We start from the raw sequence: 20,564 nt of genomic DNA, 5'->3' as shown, positions 1-20,564 counted from the left end.
TATATGCTGATCGGGGACACAGAGTTTTGCAAATCGTTGGGAAAAAAAATTAATGAGTGGGCGAATTTTTTTATAATTAATCATAATTTGGATGATTGCAGGGAGGGCACTGGGTGTTGTCACTGAAATGAAGAAAGCGCATTATCATCTCGTATTAGGACCTGGACATTACAGAAGAATAAATGGGCATGTGGTGGATGGGGTTGGTGGACCAATAGGCATGTCCTTCATTTTATTTGTAAGCCCCATGTTTATGGTGAGGCCCATAAACATTTTGAACTCCTCTAGAGTCAAATCCTTCCACTCAAACGGACGGGCATATGATGTTTGGGGGTTGTTGGCAATATGCTGCTGGGCATATACAGTTGCAATAATAAGTATGTGAACCCTTTTGGAATGATATAGATTTCTGCACAAATTGGTCATAAAATGTGATCTGATCTTCATCTAAGTCACAACAATAGACAATCGCAGTTTGCTTAAACTAATAACACACAAAAATTAAATGTTGCCATGTTTTTATTGAACACACCATGTAAACATTCACAGTGCAGGTGGAAAAAGTATGTGAACCCCTAGACTAATGAGATCTCCAAGAGCTAATTGGAGTGAGGTGTCAGCCAACTGGAGTCCAATCAATGAGATGAGATTGGAGGTGTTGGTTACAGCTGCCCTTTCCTATAAAAAACACACACCAGGGTTTGCTTTTCTCAAGAAGCATTGCCTGATGTGAATGATGCCTCGCTCAAAAGAGCTCTAAGAAGACCTACGATTAAGAATTGTTGACTTGCATAAAGCTGGAAAGGGTTATAAAAGTATCTCCAAAAGCCTTGCTGTTCATCAGTCCATGGTAAGACAAATTGTCTATAAATGGAGAAAGTTCAGCACTGCTGCTACTCTCCCTAGGAGTGGGCGTCCTGTAAAGATGACTGCAAGAGCACAGCGCAGACTGCTCAATGAGGTGAAGAAGAATCCTAGAGTGTCAGCTAAAGACTTACAAAAGTCTCTGGCATATGCTAACATCCCTGTTAGCAAATCTACTATACGTAAAACACTAAACAAGAATGGGTTTAATGGGAGCATACCACAGAGGAAGCCACTGCTGTCCAAAAAAACATTGCGGCATGTTTACAGTTTGCACAAGAGCACCTGGATGTTCCACAACAGTACTGGCAAAATATTCTGTGGACAGATGAAACCAAAGTTGAGTTGTTTGGAAGAAACACAGAACACTATGTTTGGAGAAAAAGAGGCACAGCACACCAACATCAAAACCTCATCCCAACTGTGAAGTATGGTGGTGGGGGCATCGTGGTTTGGGGCTGCTTTGCTGCATCAGGGCCTGGACGGATTGCTATCATCGAAGGAAAAATTTATCCCCAAGTTTTCAAGACATTTTGCAAGAGAACTTAAGGCCATCTGTCCACCAGCTGAAGCTCAACAGAAGATGGGTGTTGCAACAGGACAACGACCCAAAGCATAGAAGTAAATCAACAACAGAATGGCTTAAACAGAAGAAAATAGGCCTTCTGGAGTGGCCCAGTCAGAGTCCTGACCTCAACCTGATTGAGATGCTGTGGCATGACCTCAAGAAAGCGATTCACACCAGACATCCCAAGAATATTGCTGAACTGAAACAGTTCTGTAAAGAGGAATGGTCAAGAATTACTCTTGACCGTTGTGCACGTCTGATCTACAACTAAAGGAAACGTTTGGTTGAAGTTATTGCTGCCAAAGGAGGTTCAACCAGTTATTAAATCCAAGGGTTCACATACTTTTTCAAACTGCACTGTGAATGTTTACATGGTGTGTTCAATAAAAACATGGTAACATTTAATTCTTTGTGTGTTATTAGTTTAAGCAGACTGTGATTGTCTATTGTTGTGACTTAGATGAAGATCAGATCACATTTTATGACCAATTTGTGCAGAAATCCATATCATTCCAAAAGGGTTCACATACTGTAAATTGGTCTGGTCCACAATGAGTTGCAGCAAAGTGTCGGGCAAAAATAAATAAAAACAACCAATTTCAGTAAAATTTTGGGTATTGGCTTGCACACCTGGTTGTGCGGTGAAAGGGGGAATTCTTGCTGATCCAGTCGGAAGGCAGCCATGTTGGATTGGCAAGACCAGCTGGAAGATGTGTAGTGGCCCTGGCTTTTGGGGACGTGGCACTCCAGTGCTGGTAGTTGGGGGATTTAAAGTTCCTGTGCTGGCATTTGCGCGTGATGCTGCAGCAGTGCTGGTACTGGGCCTGGGCATTTCTTGTGGTCTTTCGCTGGCGGCAGCGCTGGTAGTGGGCCTTTGGTTTTGGCGTCTATCGTTGGCGGTAGCGCTGGTACTGGGCCTGGGAATTTGATCCTGGGGTATATTGCTGGTGGCTGCCTGGTTTCCAGAGAGCCATTCCCTTTTAGGAGGGATCCATTCTTCCTCTGATTCATTTGCTGATCCACTACTATCGATCGGTTCAAATGCTGAATTTGATTCACAATCGGAATTGGCATTTGAATCTGATGAGAACTCCCCGCTGCTCTCATCAGTCATGGAGAGGATCTGGAACGCCTCCTCACTTGTATAGAATCTTTTGGACGTTTTTTTCTGATGGGCTGTGCACCGGATGACAAGTGACGGTCACTGATGGGGGATGGGTGACAGGTGACGGTCACTAATGTGTAACAGGTGATGGGTGACAGGTGATTGGTGACAGGTGACGGTCACTGGTGGGTGACAGGTGATGTGTGACGGTCACTGGTGGGTGAGAGGTGATGGGTGACAGGTTCTCTTTTTTTGTGGTGTTGGTGCAGTACACTACAATACATAGATCGGTAACTCACTGCTCCTGGCTCTTCTCTCCTCACACTGGAAATGGTGTCTGAGGAGAGAAGAGCCGGTAACAGCTAGTAACTGGTCTATGTTTATATTTAGTGATCGGCTGTGAATGGATCACAGCCGATCACTTGGTAAACAGCCACCAGCCATTGGCTGTTTACCCTTGTCTGTGACGAGCAGTATTCCTGGGAACACGCTGCCACCGACATGACCGCGCTGCGTGCTCCTGATCGCGCGCATGCGCGGTCTTATGCGGTGAATACCCATTTGTGACCAGCCGTGAGGTAATCGCGGCTGATCACATGCCCAATGGCTGTTCACCCCTGTTGGTGACGCGCAGCCCACCGACAGTAAAGGGCTGCGCGCCCGCGATCGCGCGCATGCCCTGTGTGAATGGGCCGCCATCATATGACGTCGGCCCACAACAAAAGCTGCACCGCTCCACCGTCATATGACGGTGGTCGGGTGGCAACAGGTTAATGTGTAAACCGCTGGCAACAAAAGTGAGTACACCCCTAAGTGAAAATGTCCAAATTGGGACCAATTAGCCATTTTCCCTCCTCAGTGACATGTGACTCGCTAGTGTTACAAGGTCTCAGGTGTGAATGGGGAGCAGGTGTGTTAAATTTGATGTTATCACTCTTATGTCCCATACACACGATCGGACATTGATCGGACATCCCGACAACAAAATCCATGGATTTTTTCCGACGGATGTTGGCTCAAACTTGTCTTGCATACACACGGTCACACAAAGTTGTCGGAAAATCCGATCATTCTGAACGCGGTGACGTAAAACACGTACGTCGGGACTATAAACGGGGCTGTAGCCAATAGCTTTCATCTCTTTATTCTGAGCATGCGTGGCACTTTGTGCGTCGGATTTGTGTATACACGGTCGGCATTTCTGACAACGGATTTTGTTGTCGGAAAATTTTATAGCCTGCTCTCAAACTTTGTGTGTCGGAAAAGCCGTTGGAAAATGTGTGATGGAGCCTACACACGGTCGGAATTTCCGACAACAGTGTACTATCACATATTTTCCGTCGCAAAATTCGACCATGTGTACAGGGCATTGCTCTCTCATACTGGTCACTGGAAGTTTAACATGGCACTTCATGGCAAAGAACTCTGAGGATCTGAAAAAAAAGAATTGTTGCTCTACATAAAGATGGCCTAGGCTATAAGAAGATTGCCTGACCCTGAATCTGAGCTGCAGCACGGTGGCCAAGACCATACAGCGGTTTAACAGGACAGGTTCCACTCAGAACAGGTTGACCAAAGAAGTTGAGTGCACGTGCTCAGTGTCATATCCAGAGGTTGTCTTTGGGAAATAGGCGTATGAGTGCTGCCAGCATTGCTGCAGCGGTTGAAAGGGTGGGGGGTATGTCTGTCAGTGCTCAGACCATACACCACACACTGCATCAAATTGGTCTGCATGGCTGTCGTCCCAGAAGGAAGCCTCTTCTAATGATGATGCACAAGAAAGCCTGCAAACAGTTTGCTGAAGACAAGTAGACTAAGGACATGGATTACTGGAACATGTGGTCTGATGAGACCAAAATAAACTTATTTGGTTCAGATGGTGTCAAGCGTGTGTGGTGGCAACCAGGTGAGGAGTACAAAGACAAGTGTGTCTTGCCTACAGTAAAGCATGGTAGTGGGAGCGTCATGGTCTGGGGCTGCATGAGTGCTGCCAGCACTGAGGAGCTACAGCTCATTGAGGGAACCATGAATGCCAACATGTACTGTGACATACTGAAGGAGAGCATGATCCCCTCCCTTCGGAGACTGGGCCGCAGTGCAGTATTCCAACATAACGACCCCAAGCACACCTCCAAGATGACCACTGCCTTGCTAAAGAAGCTGAGGGTAAAGGTGATGGACTGGCAAAGCATGTCTCCAGACCTAAACCCCATTGATCATCTGTGGGGCATCCTAAAAAGGGAAGGTGGAGGAGCGCAAGGTCTCTTACATCCACCAGCTCCATGATGTCATCATGGATGAGTGGAAGAGTACTCCAGTGGCAACCTGTGAAGCTCTGGTGAACTCCATGCCCAAGAGGGTTAAGGCAGTGCTGGAAAATAATGGTGGCCACACAAAATATTGACACTTTGGGCCCAATTTGGACATTTTCACTTAGGGGTGTACTCACTTTTGTTGCCAGCAGTTTCACATTAATGGCTGTGTGAGTTATTTTGAGGGGACAGCAAATTTACACTGTTATACAAGCTGTACACTCACTACTTTACATTGTAGCAAAGTGTCATTTCTTCAGACCTGTCTGTCTGCGTCACCTACACCAGTTTCTATTTCAAAATGAAAAAGAAACTATAGCAGGTTTACCCTAATTAACAGGGGGGATGCAGCATTTTTTCATATAGAAACCTGCTGCAGATTCCAGAATTTATCCTGCTTTCATTGAAATTTAGTGGTGTAATACCTCTCCCAATCAGATGCATGCTTTACACAAATAAACCACACCAGTTAAAATTACCTTGAGTATATTGAAGGTAAGTGAATCAACAAAGACAAGGTTATAGTAATTTACTACTTTGCAATGCAGTCATAAAATAGACTTAAATATGGAGATTTTTCACTAAAGGTGACTGTGCCCAGATTCCTCCACCATTTATCACTTGACTTGTACAGGACCACTAGTCCAAACAGAGTAGCTACCAGAATCTCAAAACTTCAGAGAGCTAGGCTACCTCTGAGACTCAGGGATGGCCTTGCTAAATCAAAGTTGCCCCCAGGGCTTTGATATATGCATATAGAAAAAAATGATCTTTTATTAAATATGGAGACAAGGGCTGATAATTAAGACAAGAGGAGATTGTCCCCAAACTGTAATTTTTCTTTCTTTTTTTTTCTTTTGCTAGCTTAGTTGGGGCCCTTCTTTGATGGTGCACAAGTGCCAGTGTTAATTTCGTCGACTAAAACGGCTAAAACATTTTAGTCGACTAAATGAATATTAGTCGACTAAAATATGACTAAAACTAAAACAACTGAAATGACTAAAATACGACTAAAACTAAAACAACCAAAATGACTAAAATACGACTAAAATTAAAATGGCATTTTAGTCAAAAGACTAAAATGGCGACTAAAACTAAAATGCCATTTTAGTAAAAAAGACAAAGACTAAGACTAAAACTAAATTGAAATTTGACTTCAAAATTAACACTGGTCTGTAGTGCATGTTCATACCTCAATGGAATAATAAATAACATATTAGATTTTTCACTCCAACAGTATATAATGAGTTTGCAAATTGTAGAGAATTGTTAACTAATGCATTACAATTGAATTACACCCATTAGATTTTAGACGACTAAAATGAGTTTTAGTCAACTAAAATATACTGGAGATTTTAGTCAACTAAAATGTACTGGAGATTTAGTTGACTAAACACGGCTAAAACTAAAACAATTGCAGAAGACTAAAATGGGACTAAAACTAAAATGCCATTTTAGTCCTAAGACTAAAACTAAATCGAAATTTTCTTCCAAAATTAACACTGACAAGTGGTAAATCTTGGTTAGGTCCATCAATCCTTCTAGAGGTGTTTGGAAGGTGATACTTTAGAAAAGAAACGTAAACACTGATAGGTGAAGACAATTTAAAAGAAGCTCCAATGGGGGGAGAGAGTGGGGAGAATTATATTTCTATTGAATGTCCTAAGGCATGTGATATAGCAATATCTGTTTGTGTAATTTGTGTAAAATGGGTTTGACAACCCTGTCTCATCAATCCTTGTTTGCTGGTCTTAATGGCAGAGGGACCCCTTTCAGCTTAATAGCTCAAACTCCAGACCCAATGTATGAGATATGATGAGGGATAACCAGGTCTGCATTGAGATGTAAAGACAGTAAGTGATGATTGGCAAAATTTGCCTTGACACACTGAGAAGTCACAATACTTACCTGGAGTTCTCACCTTAATTTACTGAGGGGCGTATACAGAATTATAATGTCAAACTCCCTTCAAGAAATAGCCACCTACCACACCTTGTTATAATGGTAGCCCCTGGTGAAGCTGACAACTCACTCCGGGATTGTTGCTGAGTGTTCAAAATGGCTGCCATCCTTTTTCTGAGGTAATGGTGACCGCAGGCGAAACTGACAGCTTTGTTGACTGTTAAAGATAGCTGCTGTCCTCTCACTGAGGTAATTGTGATGGCAGCAGGACAGGAAAATCCACCAGGCTTGGTGCTCAGATCCCTGTGACCTCCCTCTTCTCTAGTCTGACCCAAAGTTCCACTCACTCCTTGCTATAGACGGAGCCTAGCCAACAGCACGTCAACATGCTTAGATGTGACAGAGCCAAGCTATATCCCTTCTGCCTTTAAAACCACTTTTAAGCCATTTGACACTGACTTAGTGAAGATGTCACAGAGTCTAAAATACGGTATGGAAATGTTTTTTTTAAAAATGTAATCAGCATGTTAATGAGGAGTTGAGAGAAGAACCTAAAAGGGCAAAATAAGTTGTATAAACCAAATGAGCATCAGCTGTAACGCAGAAAACCCTTCTGTTTGATACATTGCTGCATTTTCTACAGTTTCCCAATTAAAACAGGTTAGAAATAGCAAATAAATATAAATATTTTCAGCCAAATGCATTACATGCACATTATTGTTAGTATACCAATTTTCTTTTTATACAGGAACAAGTCAATCTTACTCCTGGGCGAGATATTGACTTCGCAGAAGAGATTGCAAAAGCTCATCCTCATGATTGCATTCCTGTCGAATCTGGTCACCCGCTCTATGTGCTCTATACATCAGGCACAACAGGTGTTCCAAAGGTAATGCAAACTTTATTGTCTGTGTCATACTTTCATTGCGTTTGTTTATTTGTTCTGAAAACTTAGCACACAGTTTATTGAATAAACTGTTGTTCTCTTCTATCTGTTCTGCTCATCCAACCTTTTACATAATCTAGAAAAAGGGGCGACATTGGGGAAGATTAACTAAAACTAGAGCATGGAAAATCTGGTGTAACTCTGCCCAGAAACCAATCAGCTTCCAGGTTTTATGATCAAAGCTGAATTAAACAAGCTGAAAGTAGCAGCTGATTGGCTTCCATGCAGAGCTGTGCCAGATTCTGATTGCTCCAGTTTTAGTACAGGCAGTCCCCGAGTTACGAACGGGTTAGGGACTGCCGGTTTGTTCTTAAATCGAATATGTTCGTAAGTCGAAAGCGCATGCGCAGAACGGCAGAGACGTCGTTTTCCGATGTTCTGTCAAGTAGCCGTGCATGCGCAGACGTCGTTTTCTGATGATTTCCGATGTTTTCCGATGTGTCCGCCATCAAAAAGTGGCCGCGCACACGCAGAAGTCACGCCGCCTCCCGTCCGTAATTAGGAGTTGTTTGCAAGTCGGATGTTTAACTCGGGGACTGCCTGTAAATCTCCCCTAGTGCATTTTTATTTGAATGAGGAGAAAAAAACAGACAAGGACGTTGTTTTTTTAAACCTACTATGCTGTAACTGTCTTTTGACATAGATAAATACACATTTGCCATATAGTAAAACAGTTCTTGGCTTGTCTTTAAACATAGGGTGTAGTAAGATGCACAGCTGGGTATGCCGTCATGTTAAACTGGACAATGTCAGCCATTTATGGACTGAAGCCTGGTGAGGTAAGGGTCAGCTTCTGTTTTACATTTCCAGCTATTGCACACTGAATATCAGATTGTAGCCTAAATTCTACCTTTTTTTCCAGGTATGGTGGGCTGCTTCTGATTTAGGCTGGGTTGTTGGACATTCATATATATGCTATGGACCACTACTGCATGGTAACACAACAGTATTGTACGAGGTAAGCACTGTTAACATCCGTATGTTATAAGCCAGATTATCATTATGACTTTGCAACTCAGTTTATAGATGTATAGAATATTATCTCACCCCCTCTAAAACTAAGATAATGATTTTTATTTGCATGTACAGTATATAAAGCAGGTTTTATATGGGAGACACCTTTTTAAATATTAACCTAACCATGCCCTGAAGATGTCCTCATTTACTTCATAACACTTTTGTTATTCTCCAATTATTGTGAGAGCTACATGGAAGTAAGGGCACCATGTATATTGGAAAATCATAAAACCTGAAGATGTCCTCTATAATGCATAAAATATGTATTTCTTCCAATTATTGTAAGAGATACAAGAAAGTAAAGCAACCATTCTCCATTTATGGTGGACAGTCATAAAACCGGTCCTTACTTTATTATTATTTTCTACATTTTGCACACAGAAAGACTGTTACCCTTCAATATTCATTCTCAACCTACCTTAACATAACAGATTTATGGTGTCTAATGTGAATACATAAGTGTTTACTGCATAATTATGATACAAAACATTTACTGACACATGGGTAACATGGATTTTGCATATACACCATATCACCAAAGGTATTGGGATGCCTGCTTTTACACGTACATGAACTTTAATGGCATCCCAGTCTTAGTCTGTAGGATTCAATATTGAGTTGGCCCACCCTTTGCAGCTTAACAGCTTCAACTCTTATGGGAAAGCTGTCCACAAGGTTTAGGAGTGTGTCTATGGGATTTAAAATTGCATTTGTGAGGTCAGGCACTGACGTAGATCAGGACTCTGTGCAGGCCACTCACATCCCTCCAACCAAACTCGCTCACCCAGGTCTTTATGGACCTTGTTTGTGCACTGGTGCACAGTCAGGTTGGAACAGGAAGGAACCATCCCCAAACTGTTCCCACAAAGTTGGGAGCATGAGATTGTCCAAAATGAGTTCCCTTCACTGGAACTAAGGGGCCAAGCCCAACCCCTGAAAAACAACCCCATGTCATAAGCCCCCCTCCACCAAATGATTTGGACCAGTGCATAAAGCAAGGTAAATAAAGACATGGATGAGTGAGTTTGGAGTGGAGCAAATTGACTGGCCTGCGCAGAGTTGTGACCTCAACGTGAGAGAACAACTTTGGGATGGATTAGTGCGGAGACTGCGAGCCAGGCCTTTTCGTCCACATCAGTGCCTGTCCTCACAAATGCGCTTCTGGAAGAATGGTCAAACATTCCCATAGACACACTCCTAAACCTTGTGGACAGCCTTCCCAGAAGAGTTGAAGCTGTTATAGCTGCAATGGGTGGGCCAAGTCAATATTGAACCCTATGGACTAAGACTGGGATGCCATTAAAGTTCATGTGCATGTAAATGCAAGTGTCCCAATACTTTTGGCAATATAGTGTATGTTCAAGTACTTCGTTTGGGCTCCTTATATAGTTTTGCTGGACTTTCAGGTGCTAACATTTTAAATGTGTACAGACAGTCCCTAAGTTTCGAACATCAGACTTGCATACGACTCATACTTACGAATGGAGGGAGACTACAGAAAGTGAAAGGAAATCTACCCCTAGGAAGGGAAATTCACTCCTGTAAGAGTTATCATGGGGAAAAAGGTGTCTCCGTTGAGGCTTTATCACCAATCCTTGTTTCCACGTAAACACCCAAAATTTTCTGGTACAATAATTTTTATTGTTGTAAATAGAACAACGTGACAAACGTTCACCCATGCAGGGGTATAGTTCCGTGAGTATAACCAATAACTTTTTCTAGGCATTGGCTGTCCACTGGGCGACCTAGTGGGATTACCCAGAGGTCCATATAGATTTCCAGGGCATAAGGGTGGACTATCTAGGGCCCTTGATGCAGGAGCACAAGATTACAGCGGGATGTATTGCGTGTACTGATCCATTATATACCCCCGGCACAGGTCGGGGTGAACCTTCGGTAAAGAGCTATGAAAAAATTTGGGATATAGTAACGGAGGCCGTTTTTTGACATTAGGTAGCCCTAAATCTGAGAATCCAGGGTCACCTAAAATCAAAAGAAATAAAGGGCAACCAAGGTATGGTCTCGGTTGCAAAAAGAAGAGAGAAAGAGAAAAGAAAAGGAGTCTGGAAAGAACAGAATAGAAAAAAAAGGAAGGGGAGGAAGGGAGAAGGGGAAGTCCTGCAGGAGGGGGAGGTGACAGGTCCACTCTCAGGAGAGGCCCAAACTGGTCAGGTGCAAAGTGGGAAGAGCATGGGTCCACCGAGATGACCACACTTTAAGAACTTTAGTGGGAGTCTTTTACAATACTCAACATTTTCTCGTTGATCATAAGATGAGTTCGTTTCACCATGGCGAAAGCAACAGAGGGCCTCCTCCAAGCTCTGGCTATGACCCTTTTGGCCCCAATAAACAAGTAGGAAGCCAGTTTCTGTTGGTATGAGAAAAAGCCCTGAATGGGCAGTTCAGCAGGGCAATTTTAGCATCTCAGTGTATGAGTATATGGAATAAGGAATGTAGGAGTCCAAACACCCTGGACCAAAACCATATGAGGTTAGGACATGTCCACCAAATGTGCACAACATCGCCACGCTGGCCACACCCTCTAAAGCACCGGTCACTATAGGATGGGTTAGAACTCGCAATCCGGGCCAGAATCCAGTACCATCATAGAAGGACTTTGTAAGCAGCTTCTAGAGTAGCAGTGTTGAAGGAGTAATTAGCCACAGTGGACCAAGCCTTGTTCCAGTCCTCTGGTTCGATAGAGGTTTCCAGTTCCTGCTCCCACCACAACTTATAGGACATGGCCCCAGGCAGATCCATAGAGTTTAGAGAATAGTAGGTTTTTGAGATAGCCCCTGGAGCCCCGGTGGAATGGAGGCAAAGGTGTTCAAATAATGTCTTTTGAAAAGGGTAGGAGTTGCGCCTCAACGAAGAAACCCAGTGGCGCAGTTGGGCATATCGATAGAATTCCGTCAAGGGCATTTCGTGAGTATGTAAAAATGTGCACTGTGTCAGAAAGAAGGCACAGTGCCAAGTGCCACACAGGAGAGCCTAGGGAAATAATGACCAAAAAATGCATAAACAGTTAATCAAATATAATTTATTGAAAAAAACAAACCAATTGATAAAAGGTATGCAGAAATTCTACATGTAACACCATAAATAGACAAGGTTGTCTGGGGGCAAAGACAAACAACAAACACACATAAGACAGAACATAAGACACAAACCAAAATATTCAATATTACCAGTAAGACACTATAGATGAGTGCAAATTGAGGTAGCCGCATCACCATCAATCATACACAATAGATAAATAAAGAAAAATATAGGATGGATCTTTGTAGAATATATAAGAATACAGGCACAAAAATTATTGTATATAGAAAAAATTATATATATATATATATATATATATATATATATATATTAGTTGTTATTGTTATAATTATTGATGATATATAAAGAGAGAACATGTGTACCAAAGAACGGAGAAACAGAAAAACACAGATAGAAAACCGATTGATTTAAGGGAGATCGTTGATCTAAAAAGACTTGAAGATTTAGTTCTCTATTGAGTCCACGTGGGATCATAAAATTTAATATATCCAGAATTTTTCCCTATCCTCCGGCTAGTTCCTCTACAGCAGCCTGTCTTTCAGCTACTGACTGGTGTGTGTATGTGTGATATATATATATATATATATATATATATAAATTTGAATTTGAAATTTTTTTATTGAACATTGCAACTACCGTTCCCTCCATCATTACCTGATATATGCCTGGCTGGTGATGCGGCTGCCTCAATTTGCACTTATCTATAGTTCCTTATTGGTAATATTGAATATTTTGGGTGGTGTCTTATGTTCTGTCTTGTGTGTGTTTGTTGTTTGTCCCCAGACAACCTTGTCTATTTATGGTGTTAGAATTTCTGCATACCTTTTATCAATTGGTTTATTTTTTTCAATAAATAATATTTGATTAACTGTTTATGCATTTTTTGGTCATTATTTCCCTGGGCTCTCCTGTGTGGCACTTGGTACTGTGCCTTCTTTCTGACACAGTGAACATTTTTACATACACTCCTTTTGGCCACTGAGTCCCACTTGACCTAAGTGTGTGGATAAATACCTGGTGGTGAAGTGGTGTAGCTTTATTTAATTGGTTCCCTCTCCATCCTTTTGTTATATGCATTTCATGAGTATCCTGGAAGGAAGACCAAGAGGGAAGAGTGCAGGACGAGAGGAAATTTCTGACCTCAGTGAAGCCGTGGGCGGACCACCAAGAGAAGGAGCTTGGTTGGTCAAGGCCCGATGGGAACAGGGGGTTGTTAAGAAGGGGAAGAAGTGGTAGAAAGGGGGACAGGAGGTTACCTGAATATCAGAGCCCCAAAGTTTTAAACTATGGCGCATAAGCGGGCTGAGAGGAGGGACGCAGTTTGTGAGGAAGCCACAGTAAAGCTGAGAGGGGAATAGGGGCGCTATTGGATAGTTCGAGGAGCACCCACAACAGGATGTCAGAAGCTGCATGAAGCAAGGTTAATTGGGAGATCTGCGCCGCCTGATAATACTTAGCTAGGTTAGATACCCCAGTAAAAGTAAAGTCAGTAAAGGGTGGAACACGCCACCACCTGAGGATGCTGAAAGGTCCAGATAAAGGGTAGGATCCTATTCTGCAATACACAGAGAAAAATGGAGGGGACATGGACTGGAAGGGTACGAAAATAGTAAAGGACTTTGGGAAGGATAGTCATCTTAACCGCATGGATGCGGCCTATCCAAGTCAAAGAAGGGAACAGCAAGGATTGCGTTAAGAACGCAAGTGATCTCAATAAGGGATAGTAATTGGTGGCAAAAAGGGATGAGTAATGAGTAAGCTTGACCCCAAGGTAATCCAGAGTGGAAAAGTTCCATCGATACGGGAAGAAAGTCTGCAACTGAGCCACCAGGGAAGGGTGGTAAGGAAATGTTCAAGGCAGTGGTCTTGTGGGGGTTGACTAGAAGCCCATAGAAGGCTGAAAAATGGTAAAGGGACTGAAGATTAGGAAGAGTGATCAGGGGGTTGGTCAGGATCAGCAAAGGGGCTGACTTTATGGTGAATACCAGCATGCGAAATACCAAAGATATTGGGATCATCTCAAAGAGCGATGGCTAGGGGCTCAAGGGCCAAAATAAATAGGGAAGGAGATAGGGGACAACTCTGCCTGGTCCCTTGGTAGATCGGGAAGGAGGCAGAAAGTCAGAAAGTTGGCCAGTGTAAGTGACTTTAGTGGAGGGGGAGGAGTAGAGGGCTGAGATCCACTGGGGGATTGATTCCCCAAAGCCCCAATGCTCCAGAACCTACCGCAGTGAATCAAACGCTTTATAAATGAGAGACGAAGGCCTGGGATCTTGCAATGTTGAAGCAGGTGTATCAAATGGGTCACTTTACGGACATTATCCCCTGCTTGATGGTTGGGGACAAAGCCCACCTGGTCTCTGTGGATCAATGTGTGTTGTTGATTTGTTGATACGGGTACTTAAGATCTTTCCCAAAAGTTTGATATCCTCATTCAACAAGGAGATTGCCTGAATGCTTGGGGGTCTAAAGAGTCTTCCGTAGTTTTAAGGATCATGGCTATGTGGGCCTGTAATGCATTCAGGGTGTGAAGGGATCCCTGCCATAGACTATTTAAGTAAGCCGTCAAATAGGGGGTAAGTAGGGGGAGAACTTAAAATAATAAAGACCTGAGAAGCCAGGAACTTTAGAAATATGAATGGACTTGATGGCTTGTGCAACCTCTGCTTCAGAAATAGAGGCATTAAGCGCGGTTATGAGCCACGTCGGCGAGAAGCGGAAGGGAGAGGGGTGGTCGTACAGTGAGGACAAGAAGGTAGAAAATGAGAAGGCGATTTTGACTGGGTTGGAAGTGACGTTCCCATTGGTGGAACAGAGCTGAATTTTGGCTCGGGGCGGCCCACCGAGTTCAATTTCCTTGGCAGCATCGTCCCCGGCCTATTAGCGCAGGAATAAAACTTGTGTTTGGACCACTGCAAGATTTTTTTCAGCCTGTTCAGTAGCCATAAGGTCCAATTCGGAGGCTATGGAGTCCCAAACTTTCTTGGTGGAGGCTAAAGGCTTGGATCTCCAGGCTACCTCTGCCTCAGCTAGTCAGGCAGAGAGGTCCTGGATCTTTTGTTCTCTAGCTCGTTTCCTGGTCAAGGCCAGTTGTATAATGTGGCCTCTTAGGGTGACTTTATGAGCCTTGTGTTTTCTCTTTTATTGTATTTGATTTCTTTCCTTTAAGTCAGGAGCTGAAACAATTTTCAAACATACTGCAGCAATCTAGCAATCATAGATTTCATACTTGTATCGAAATGCTAAAATTATTACTACTTTACTGTATTGTTTTCTGTAGTCCTTATTCCTGTAGACCTGTTTTAATTAAAATGTATCCTGAGAGTGCGCATGCGAGGGGCTCTGAAGATGGCCTCTTGAGCCAGGAGCTCCTCACCACCCCAGCACAGCGGCGCCCACAGCACCTCACACAATGCACTGGGAACGGCGATTCCAGCAGCCACAGCACCCCCAGGCACCTGGGAACCCCCTGCTATGCCCGGATCCTCGGTCAGGAGAGACCTCAGGTCGCATTTCAGCAGTGCTGATTCACACAGGAGATCCAAGATGTCCAGGAACACAGGCAAATGATTGCCCCGGCAACTCTGAACTACACCCCGATGGTTAATGTAAGTACCCAGCAGACCATGACACCTTCTCCTGCCTGCACAGAGTCCCTGATAGGCCACACCATAGGAGACTATATTTTTTCCCCTTTGAGTCCTAATACAGCCTGTCATGATGGCACTTCACATCCTGACTACCAGGCCAAAGACTTGGCCTTCCCTGCAGCTGAGCTTTACCAGAAACTGTCTTGATCTCTTGGAAAGAGGCCTGGATCAAACTGCATCTAAAATCACAGGGGACTTAAAATCTGACTTCCTGAACCTGGGAGCCAGAATGGATACAATTGAAAACAAACTAGACAAGACTGCCGCAGTAACAAACCAAAACTCAGATCATATCCAGACATTACAGGAACAACTAGATGTTGCCCTATCCAGAATTGATGATTTAGAGACAGATCCAGGAGATACAATATCAGAATCAGGGGTGTTCCAGCAGTGGTACAGGATGTGATCAAAAACCTGATCCCAAATATCCCCCAACACTGCCTGGAGCTGGACAGAGCCCACAGAGCCCTGAGGCCCCCTAGGAAAGACGGCACACCGAGAGACATCATTGCCAAACCTCATTACTATGCAGTGAAGGAGGAAGTCCTGAAACAATCCATGCCCTGGGTGCAATGCCAGGGTCACCCAATTCAGATCTTCACGGACCTATCCCCCTCCACAATGCAGTGCAGAAGATCGCTGAAACCATTGCTATCATTTCTGACACAAAAGGACATTAAATACAAATGGGCCTTCCCTTTTGCAGTGAAGTTCTCCGATAAAGGAAAGAACTACTCTATTTTTTCAGATGGTGAAAAACTCCTCCACCTGAAGTATGTCTCCCTAGATGCTGACATGGACACGTCCAACAACGTACCTGGATCGGCCAAAAGACTAACAGCTACCAGCCCCCAATCCCCACTCTGGAACAAGGTGAAGACTAAGAAGGCTAAAGATAACAGACCCCCTAGATCCATCAACTGGATTATTCCCCTCTCACTACCCAGAGATGGGTTCCTGGCTCCGCTGAACCCATTAATTAGAGATTCATCTCTTATTACTTTTTGATTATTTCCAGACCAGTTTCATAGTTCTCCAATTGTTTTCTTTTTCAATTTTTGCCTGTTTAGTCTCATTAGAAATCCAGGACTCCCCTTTGGAGATCCTGCTGGCCTCTTTGGAAGGCCTCTGCTCTCTCACCACAAGAAGTCAATGTCCCCGGATGGAGTAATTCAGACTCGTCCTCACCACAGGGAGCCAGGGTCTCCCACCCTGATGTGGGAGGTTCAACAGTAAAAGTTTTGGACCTCCTCCTTTCATCGCCCCCTCAGGAGAGAGGTAGGGAAGGACCGTCTAGACAAGTTTTGGGTCCATTTGATAATCCTATATTCCTGTTACCGGTTGCAGTAATTTAGCGCTTATGCAACATTTCCAGGAGTGCCCTGGCCAGGGGTGGCCCCGTTGTGCCTCTTCCTACCCCTCAGACTCCAGTAGGCCTCTGGGGGTTAGGTTGTCTGATCCTTTATAGGACAGACCTGTATTATTTTATCTGTTTAGTGGTTCTTGGGGGGTTTCTCCCCCCGGGTCCAGTTCTCTTATGCTAGGAGATTCTTACCCTTCTACTCTGTCCCTTTCTGCATACTTTTCCCTTCCTATTCTTTCCTCTCTTTATATGTGCCTAACTCCTCCATCTGTTGCAGCCCACCTCTATGCTTTTCCAGCGATGTGCACTGGGAGGCCAGGTAACCCGACAAGAGATCCTCCTCACTGACACTCTGAAAGAACCTTACCTAAGGGTAAGTGACGGCAGAGAGAGTGACATCGCCCCTCCTGAGCTCCATGGCTGACCCCACAAAGAACGCTATTAAAATAGCTACCCACAATGTCCAGGGCCTAAACTCTCCTCTCAGACGGAGGACATTTTTTGACAGTTACAAATCCCTAAAACTGGACATTCTCATGCTGCAGGAGAATCGCTTTCCTACACGGTACAGTCCAAACTTCCTCCACTCTCACTTCTACTTGGCCAATGCCAAAAATAAAACCGGAGGGGTAGCAATTCTCATCTCCAAATCCTGTAAATTTGAGTGTCTTTCTGACTTCAAAGACTCAGAGGGCAGGTTTATTCTAGTGAAGGGCACGATAGAGGGGCACCTATACTCCCTAGTATCCTATTACTCCCCCCAATAAAGGACAAGGAAAATTCTTCCAACTGCTCATGGACACGCTGAATCCTCTTTTAGATGGCATGGTCATATTGGGAGGGGACTTAAACATGGCATTTGATCAGGGGTTAGACAAATCCAAGCCTCCTAAGGCTCAATTGACCCAACCTACCAGAGCAAGCCACAAAATAGCCAAGCTACTCCATTCCCAGAGAGTAGCAGATGTCTGTCGAACCATTCTTTAGTAGTTATGTCTATCTGTTCTAGCGCCCATAACACAAAATGAGGGCACTGGAGACTGAATGAATCCATTCTCTCTGACCCTATCAGAGTCATGGAAATAAATAAATCACTTCAGGAATACAAGCTTAACAATGTGGAGGGAATCTCAGCTGAAACTCTCTGGGCTGCCCATAAGGTCTTTTATCAGGAGCAAGATCATTCAGATAGCCACCCAAAACAAGCGAGAATGAAAAGCTGACATTGAACAACTAGAGAAGACCTTTGCAGGCCTGCAGGCTCAACACAAAAAGAATCCCTCCAGCACCCCAATAGCCCAAATAAACAAAGCCAGACTGGAACTTAACTTGGCCCTTACGACAAAAGCAGAGAAATCCATACGCGCTGGAGTGGCAACAAATTTTACACACAAAAAGACAAAATAGGTCCGTTACTAGCTGCCAAATTATCCCCCCCGAGCAATGGTCCACACAATGCCCAAGATTCAAATCTCTGATCAAGAACCCACAGCCAACCCTACCAAAATTCTAGAGGCATTCCAAGACTTCTACTCCAAACTCTATAGCTCCCCTTCACAGACCAACAAAGATTCAATTTCCAGGTTTCTCGAAGGCCTTCCCATTCCATCCCTAGATACTAAACACAGAAATCTCCTGGAGGCAGCCTTCACGGAGGAGGAGGTGATGGAAGTCATCAAGGGCCTCAAAAAGTGGTCAGCCCCTGGCCCAGATGGCCTTTTTGTCCCCTACTACAAGGCCTTGGCAGGCACCCTAGCCCTGCACATGCCAAAAATGTTTAATGCAAAACTTAGGGAGTCCCCCTAGGCACCCAAGTCAACACAGCATACATCACAGTCATACCCAAACCAGACAAAAATCCTGAAGAAGTCAGCAATTATCGCCCAATTTCCCAAAACCTCAAGATTAAAGGGATATTATGTGGCGACCAAAACCACAAATGCGGACTTTTTGCGGACGATATCCTCTTATTTTTGCCCCCCACCTCTCTGCCCAACCTATGCAAAGTCCTAGCAGAATTCTCCAAAATTTCAGGTCTCCAGGTTAATTACTCCAAATCGCAAGCCCTAAATGTCTCTCTTCCGTCCTCAACAGTCACCCTTATCCAGAAGTCCTTTAAGTTTTAATGGAGTGAATCCTCAGATACCTAGGGATCACCTTGACAGCCCGCACAGACACCCTCTACACTTACAACTTCCCGTCCCATACCGAAAACTGTAAGCAGACCTTAAGAACTGGTCCAAAAATGAACTCTCCTGGCTGGGCAGAATAAACTCCATTTAAAATGACTTTACTCCCAAGAATTCTATACTTATTCCATTCCCTCCCCATCCCCATTAGGAAGGACTACCTAAGATCGTTTCAAAGTAAGATACTCAAATTTGTGTGGGGTAACTCAGGATATAGAATTCCCCAACACACTTTTTATATCTTCACAGGTGAAAGGGACTGCCACATTTGCACAAATACTGCTTAGCTACTAGACTGGCCCAATTCTCCACAATATACTCCAGATTTGAAAAACTAGACTGGGTCCAAATAGAAAGATGGGCAGTTCCACGCTTCATCCTGGACTTCATACTTCGGTCCCCTCAGAAAAAACGACCTCCAACTCTAGCCCCTACTTTATCCCACTTCTGCGCCCCATGGGACAATCTCCGAAATCTGCCAGCTCTGGTGTCAACAGGGCACCGCCTTGCACACTTTTTTCACAATCCAGACTTTCCCTGTGGTCTAGACATTAAATATTTCAAATGGTGGCTGGACAAAAGCCTGTTCTGTATAGGACATTTCTTCACCTCCAAGGGTCCCTTCACCCTTAGTCACTGCATTAGCAAATTAGAACTCCCGGACTCTGAAAGCTTCAGATTAGGGCAAATATCACACTTCCTACACAAACTATGGACGGACAAACCACTTCCACCCAAATTTACAGTTTATGTAATGGTATGGGCAGGCCATGGAGCACAGGGGAGGCATCTCTGTAATCTATTCGTCACTCCCTCTCCTGACAGACAAATCTTCCTACATGACGAACTGGGAGGCTGACTTCCAACACAAGTGTGACCAGGAGACCTGGCAGGCAGCCTGCACCAAATCTTTCAAACTCATCCTAAACGTTTCCCTGATTGAAGCCAACTTAAAGGTCCTAACGAGATGGTACCTAACCCCACTAGACTTGCGTCAATTTACCCCTCAGCAGACCCACTATGCTTCAGGGGCTGTCAACTCCTGGGCTCGATGTCGCATATCTGGTGGGAGTGTCCCAGAATTAGATCATTCTGGAAATTTTTTTTTAACCTTTATATCCAAGGTAATCAAATGCACGGTCCCCAGGTCCCCATCAGTCACCCTACTCAATGCCCATATCCCCAAGCCTAAACAAAAACTGATTCACTTTATCCTCCTACGAGCAAAGCTCACTATTGCTAGGTCCTGGAAACAGCCCAAGATTTCCTTAGTGGCAGCACAATGCAAGATCTCTTGGATTATGTCCCAAGAAAAATTAGCAAGTATTCTAACGGACACAGCCCAGAAATTTGAAATTGTCTGGGAACCTTGGGCCCTATTTGTAGGCGTCTCATTTACCCCCAGTGTTCTCCCCAAACTAATGTTTGGCACATACTTTTCTCCTTCTTCTTTTCCTTTTATTCGCTTCTTCTCTCCCCTTCTCATCTTCCTTCTAATAGTTTGACTTTGGGAGATGCTCTATTCCTTTCTGACTAATAGTTTTTAGCAGCAATGTAATCCGCGTAGTCTGCCGAGTTTCCCAAT

The 20,564-nt window shown here is 43.9% G+C and overlaps 1 protein-coding gene across 2 annotated transcripts in view; it reads left to right on the top strand.

Annotated features, from left to right (window-relative positions):
* The window catches only part of ACSS3 (acyl-CoA synthetase short chain family member 3), a 219,335-nt gene that overhangs the window by 100,664 nt on the left and 98,107 nt on the right, over window positions 1-20,564 (top strand). For both annotated transcript variants that reach the window (XM_073620242.1, XM_073620243.1), the window contains exons 6-8: window positions 7,500-7,640; window positions 8,396-8,476; window positions 8,560-8,655. In XM_073620242.1, the coding sequence (XP_073476343.1) occupies window positions 7,500-7,640; window positions 8,396-8,476; window positions 8,560-8,655 (318 nt within the window). The remainder of the gene's footprint in view (window positions 1-7,499; window positions 7,641-8,395; window positions 8,477-8,559; window positions 8,656-20,564) is intronic.

The sequence above is a fragment of the Aquarana catesbeiana genome, linkage group LG03, assembly GCF_042186555.1.
Source record: "Aquarana catesbeiana isolate 2022-GZ linkage group LG03, ASM4218655v1, whole genome shotgun sequence".
Taxonomy (NCBI): Eukaryota; Metazoa; Chordata; class Amphibia; order Anura; family Ranidae; genus Aquarana; species Aquarana catesbeiana.
This window is presented reverse-complemented; position numbering and strand designations above follow the sequence as displayed.